Here is a 7,400-nt window from a genome sequence, read left to right as displayed (position 1 = left end):
TGAAAAACTCTCGAAAGGGACGTTAAACAATAATTAATCAATAAAATCAAGAATTTTTAGAAAGCATGTAGAGTTGTTCTGTCAGTGATGCAAACCAGTTAATTCCCAGCCTTGTTTAACCTATTATAATACAGCTCATGCAGCTTGAGTTACATGCTCAGTCCAGATTGTACAGGGTCTTGGGTTGTAAAACTTAGACAAGCTCACTTTTGGTCTCATTCTCACTATGTGTTGTTGTTATAAAAGTGAGAGTTACATCAAAAGTCAGCTCGGCTAAGTTTATATAAGTGTATAAGCTCGATATGATTTTTTTTATTTCCCTTATGAATGCAATATTTTTTATATTTTTGAAAAGCATATATTCCCTGCTTTCAAAAGATATAAAAATTATTTTTAATGACTAACAAAGTTGTATGAAAATAGCAATTTTTGCACATGTACGTTTTCTTACGATTTTTTTCTCAATGTTTAAACAGATCAGCATTTTACCTATACTTATATATAGAAATAAGGAAAAGTAAATACAGCCTCTAAAAGTAGAGGAAATGTCCTTTTTGATGGGCCTTTATTCATGTTATAATTCTCAGTAGTTCCTATATTACGATAAAATGATATTGGGACATACTGCGCGGTTTTCGTTAAAATTAACGACAAACCGTCGTCTCTGAAAGCAATCGACGCGCGTCGCACAATAAAGTCGTGAAAACTATTTGTATTGTCCTCTATTAGTAAATTCAGTACCTTTTGAAACACTACAACAATATGTATATATGTTATAACAATCTAGTTCGTCAATACAACCTCGCATTGGGTCAAATGCTGTCTGACGTGTTTCATACCGATTGTTAAGCCGTTCTTGGCACATTGATTTTGACTGCGGATAACTCCGTTTACCTGATCAGGATATAGGGCTCACGGCGGGTGTGACAGGTCAACAGGGGATGCTTACTCCTCCTAGGCACCTGACCCCACCTCTGGTGTGTCCAGGGGCCCGTGTTTGCCCAACTATCTATTTTGTATTGCTTATAGGAGTTGTGAGATTGGTCACTGTTCGTTATCTTCATCTTGCATATACATCTAGCAAAACGCCGCATGCGATTGAAATAGGACATTTCCGATGTAGACGTGAAATCAACGACCAGAAATCGAGAGATGACTAGAGATAAACACCCACGTTAAAATCTTATTCCCCATTGCTTTACATTTTAAACTTGCCTTTCAGACGTATTTAAGATATGTACAACATTTAAAGATCACAAAATGATGTATGAATGTCACCAGAAATGATGCAAATAATGCACTGTCGCTGTATAACAATACGTACAAATATAAACTCGGAAACAGAAAGGCCTACCAATAAGGCGGTTCACAAAAGAAGAACAATGATGACAGCATGATAATTTTACATGTACCGTAAGGTGGTAATATATTATAGAAAAGTTTGGAGGTGGGTAAAAAGAATCGGAATGGGGTTCAATGATAGACAAAAATAAAAAGACCTTGGGATTCAGAGCATAACATAAATACACTTCATATATACATGTACATAATTTCATAAAAGATGTAGTTGTTTATTTAGAGCAGTTTTTCACAGTATTTTATTCTTTATTCTGAGTAGGAGAGACTGGGGTCACCAAAGGCAATGCTATTTATAAATACAAATTGAATGTTTATCAACTGGAACTGGTTTGCTCCTTCCAGAAAAATTAGTTGTGTGAATTATCATTTATTGAAATGACAATGTGAAAAGGGAGATCACCAAGAAATATTTCATTCAATGGTATCAATGAAAGTTACGTAATGATCTCCCCGACATAAAACAAAATAATGTAAGAAAGAGAACAAAGTGTAAAAACATATATACAGTACAATCAAATCTACTATACAGTTGACAACCTCATACAGATCTTTGAAATAACGAGTCTCGCTCTCTAGAAAAAAATCAATATGACAGCTATCTACAATGTCATGAAGGATGGGGTGATGGGGGATCCATATCACATAATCATTTTGATTCCAAAACTAAACAACTATTTAGAAGGGATGGGGTCATCTACCTGAAATTGACAATATTGTTTTCTTAACCAATATCCAAGTCCCGTGATGATCCGGTTTAGAATAGGTTCTCAGTACCCCCTTGCTTGTCGTAAGAGGCCGCTAAATGGGGCGGTTCTTCGGAAGAGGCCGCAAAAACCGATGACCCGTGTCTCAGTAGGTGTGGCCCGATAAAGACCCCTTCCTGCTCAAAGGCCTAGATTTTGCAGCCCTTCACCAACAATGGTGACGTTTTCATGTGAGTGAAAGATTCTCGATAGGGACTTAAATAATATACAACCAAACGAAACAAGGCACCATTGAGTATATCTGTTATAGGGAGGCAACACCTTTCTCCTTCAGGATATACACAAGACTGTATCTTTTACTGTGTTTAAATTCTCCGGTTTGCGGTGACCTCCGAGTTGAGGTACCGCCGTCGTTATAAACGTATTTAGCATTATATTGATGACTGTTCCTAACACTACTCACTCACTAGTCACGTGAACGTTGCATCCTTCCTAGAAGAGAAGGGATCATACACATACTGATGAACAATTCGCTGACTTGTGTTTTATTTCTGCTGTGTAAGAACTTTTAACTCCTTGTTTAAGTAATTTTATTTTTAATAAATTAGTATATGTGTTATTACTTTGGTTTTCTTTAAGCAATCAACATGCACTAGATTATATGTACAGAATGTATATTTACAATGACAGTTTTACCATTCATACCAAAATAAATTGTTATATATACATGTATATACATGTAAAACCCCTCATTTTCAGTATTATTTCATGCCCTTTTCTCTGTATTTAGTGTTCTTTGTTTTAGTTTGTTTATACTGTTTTACATGTAAAACGCTTTATGGTAATTGTCTTAATTAGATAAAGCGCTACATAAATGTATAATAATAATAGAATAATATTACATGCGAGTGAGTGTTTTAGTTTTAAGAAATTGTGCTCGATTCCCTTCAATTGCAATAAAATATGTTCAAACCATAGTACGTACACAAATTTATGCAGATCTTCAAAATAATGAAGGTCTCGCTCCATAAAAAACGATAGCTCAGCTATCTACAGCATCATGAGAATGACTTGAATTTTATTGTGCTGTGTCATGTGTGTAGGAACTTTTAACTTCTCGTTCAGATAATTTGATTTTTTAAATAACGAATGATTGCTTCCTTGTTTTAGTTTTATTCTGCTTGTTTGTCGGTGACGTTGTGACCATTAGATTTCCTACCCTGTGCGCAGTCTATATATCGGGTCGTTAGATAAAGATCGTATTTTTATATTAGTAATATCGCTGTTTTGTTGGGGTGGAGGAATGCTGTGTGGTAACCCGCTAAGACTACACCAAAGTCGAAATCGCTACTGAATAGAATACACATGTAGTACTCTTTATCATTAAATCACATGGACATATTATAACTGATCTATCATTAAAATATCACAATACATTGATGAACTTTTAGTGACGTGACCTGTAGTCTGAATATGTACTGTGTCGAGGAAAACACTCCTCAGTCTAGCACACGTGTATATCAGAGGCAAAAGTTATTTGTACATAGACAACGTTCTAGTGAGTTTGTATAAGAGGAGTCAAGAGTCATTGTACATCCCGTACAACTGAATGCTCTCCAACAAGGAAGGAAGAAAAGTGAACTTTTTGTGAGATATAATACTGACTTCTTGGTTCTCATCCACAATGTACAGACGTTGGGTATATATGTGTCTTATATTCTATCTTACTTTGGAAACTTCTGATTGTAAGTACACGTATCTCCTTATTAACCTGTATAAATTTACTCATCAATATTTATTTAAGTGTCACTTCTGTGGAATTTGCCGAACATTTGCATGGTATGCATGTATACGCCTGGCTACGCGCCTGTAACACATTATATATATTTGAAACCAATAACCAATAATAAATTCGATACTTTCAATTACCTAAGGCTGCTGAATTAACCTTTTTATAATGGTTATGTATGGATTATCATATATATATTATAGCACAGTGTACTGACGACAAAACTTGTAAATGTCACTGCAGTTGTTGTTCAAACTGCCTTGGATTTTATTGTTCGTCGTGCAACAGAGAAGGCTGGAGTGGTTCAACTACCAATCAATGTCAGAGAAGTATGTGGAAGATAAGAATTTTTACTGAAACAAACACAAAAATTGCAATTACAGATTTAGATTTAAAGGACATATCTCATGTTTTCAAAGTATACAATATTACATGCATTTTGTCTTCTTTATGCTTATAGTAATTAATTCTACTAGTTCGTTCGCCGAAATTTTGCGATAATTAACCACAATACAGACTTAAATCTAAGCCCCGATTTCAAAAAGTCAAGTTAATTAGGTAGGTAGTCACGTGGTACAGTGACGTCACATGCGCCCTTCGGATTGTGAAAGTACTGCGAGATATTATTAAAAACTCAACTTTTAGGGGCCTAATTAATTTACCATGGGCAACATTTAAATCGATGTTGATAAATTGCCCGAGTTTTATATGTGTTCGCCACCAGTGCACGCATATAACGATGTAAATACCCAAATATAGCGAGTAAAGCGTGTATGAAATCGGCAAAATTGTGAGTTTATAATGCTTATATGGGTCGCTGTCTGCAAACTGTTTGGGGATGTTATTCCTTTATACATATGTAATTGGTGCTGTTTTTCTAAAATAAACAGTGCAATCATTATTTATTTTTGGATTAGACAAATTATGATACGTTAAATTGTTGACAACTAGGCCCTATGCCAAGCTATTGTCACGCGTGCATTTCGGAAAGAAAGAAAAAGATAACACACACACAAATCAATAAGAATATTCAAATTTAAAGTGGTAATCACATTATCTTATTTTGATAAAGCAATCTTATTACTATTTTTGAATTGTGATCTGCACGTCTTTAGGAAGTACGAAGTGGGAGCACGGCGTTATAGCCTACTGACGCACTCAAGATGCTACGAGTTCAATAAAGAAATAATTTTATAATTCAATTTAAAATTAGAAAATACAATATTCTATTATTTGTATAATTAAAAGTTCAATTATTTTGTATCTTTATTTTTTGTTGTTGTAAATCTACCAGTTGGTAGAAGTTACATTGTATCGTCGATATATGTTGTTACAAGGTGATGGTCAGTTGATCCGAGTGTGTATTGAATTTGAAGAGCAAAACAGAATGTATGCTATAGGCCTACCAGTGCTTATAGCTTCGATATATCCATTTTCTCGTAGTTTATCAGGGTCTCTGTCCAAGCGATATTTGAAAAGGTGACTGGGTGTGTTTTTTAAGGTAAAGTTCTTGCTCCTACAAAAAAAATTATCCACGTCTTTTTTCTCGTACCTTCCTTCGAAAAATTGAAAAATACTCAGTCTAAATCCTTTCTACCGACAACTAGTACACCCGAGCACGGCACAAAACATCTTAATGCATTATTATTTACAAGCCGTTAACGTGACAATTGGTTTTTTGTCGATTAAATCTAATCTGTTTATGATATGACTAATAGATGTTTTCAAACCCGAGGGTGCATATGACGTCACACAAAATGGCGCGTAAACTAGCGAAAGAAAATATGCATATCACAAGATTTGAATTTCATCGCTTTCAAACTCGAAAACTACGCAAAATATTTCATTTAAAACACATTTAAAGTAGTTTTAGGCATAAAAAGAGTTAATTTTGCTGAAAAAATGAAAAAGTTTAGAAACATGCGTTGTGTCCTTTAAGTGACTTTGAAAATTACATTTTGGCATTTTATCATGAGTATACTTGATGTTAACTTTATTACTCCTCTTTTCAGAGAATATAGCTTATAATCAAACAACCACCCAAATTTCAACAGTTAGGGACTCAAGCAATGCAGTAGATGAAGATAGCTCAACATATTCCAGGACTCAATCTGAGGAAAATCCTTGGATAATAGTGAATTTTGATAAAATCGAAAGAGTAAAACACATGTTCATAACACTTTCTGCAGGTAAGGAAATGATGTATGAACAAGTGAATATAACGAACAGTGATCAATCTCAGAACAAATAAATTGTATTGTTTCACGTCATTATGTCTTCTAGAACAGTCATTCATTCAACACACTTATAAGTTGACTCTCTTGAATTTAATTTGTTCAGTGCTAAATATAATGAAAATTGTTCGTTGTCTTCACTTGTTCAATTGATACGTACTCCACTGCGTATTTATTTCTTTTTCCCTTGCTTATCAAAGTTTCGCTAAGACAAAAATTCAAAACGTTTTTACGACAATTTTCTATTAAGACTGAAAGGAAGCGCGTAGTGTCATCATCCCGTGATATGAGGGAGATTAGCAAGGATTATGACTAGACTTCAATCCATTGATATCTCTAAAACAAAAATCATTACAAATTATGTCAAATGAATCTTGTCATTCAAAGTTTTTTGGTAAATATTGGCAATCCACCAAAATTAGAATTTAACTCATTTCATTGACCTTGTTTGCTTTGAGTCAAATATCAGCCTTTCTAATATTTCTGGGTTTTAAAAATACTTTTAATATACATTTAATGCAAGATACCGGGTACCTTCTCAAAATAATTTTGGTCAATGACCAGTTTCTTAGCACTTTTGTATAACATAGATATGCACATTTACTATTCTAATATTATTGCATTGCAAAGTTTAGACTTTTTTTTAGTTTTAACTGAAAACAATTATAGTACTCATTGTCGTGGCAAATGGACCTTCGTTGAGGGTTCATTCTCGAGCAACTTAAGCACGAACTTTTTGGCCAAGGTCATCACACATTTATAGTGATAAAGAGTCTTTGTCTCGTTCGAGAATTTGTCACTCCAGCAATAGATGATGACTTGTGGGCTAAATATGAAAAAAAAAACTTGATTCATTGTCAGAATGGGTTAAAAGCATAAGAGGAATATTAAAATCCCGCATTAGACGTATTAAAACAAAAGTACGTACCATCTATCCTTCTGTGTTTAGTAAACCAGAAGTGAGAAAAGCATTAGATGAAAGGTGAAGATAACGAACAGTGATCAATCTCATAACTCCTACAAGCAATATAAAATAGATAGTTGAGCAAACACGGATCCCTGGACACACTAGAGGTGGGATCAGGTGCCTAGGAGGAGTAAGCATCCCCTGTCGACCGGTCCCACCCGCCGTGAGTCCTATACCCTATATATATATATATATATATATATATATATATATATATATATATATATAATTCAATAAACAAAAGCAGGAAAATCTACAGTTCCAAAATATATTTAAATCACTAGCGCTTTCTGGATTTTAACATCCATCCTCAGGTGAATACAAATTTTAAAATTTGTATTCACCTG

At 34.2% G+C, this 7,400-nt stretch overlaps 1 protein-coding gene across 1 annotated transcript in view; it reads left to right on the top strand.

The window, feature by feature from the left end:
- Window positions 1-3,592: 3,592 nt before the first annotated feature.
- LOC125671627 (uncharacterized) overlaps window positions 3,593-7,400 on the top strand; it is a 37,409-nt gene continuing 33,601 nt past the window's right edge. Inside the window, exons 1-3 of the mRNA XM_056163237.1 lie at window positions 3,593-3,808; window positions 4,056-4,181; window positions 5,865-6,041. Coding sequence (XP_056019212.1) covers window positions 3,748-3,808; window positions 4,056-4,181; window positions 5,865-6,041 — 364 coding nt within the window. The 5' untranslated portion in view covers window positions 3,593-3,747. The remainder of the gene's footprint in view (window positions 3,809-4,055; window positions 4,182-5,864; window positions 6,042-7,400) is intronic.

Source organism: Ostrea edulis, chromosome 4 (assembly GCF_947568905.1).
Source record: "Ostrea edulis chromosome 4, xbOstEdul1.1, whole genome shotgun sequence".
NCBI lineage: Eukaryota > Metazoa > Mollusca > Bivalvia > Ostreida > Ostreidae > Ostrea > Ostrea edulis.
This window is presented reverse-complemented; position numbering and strand designations above follow the sequence as displayed.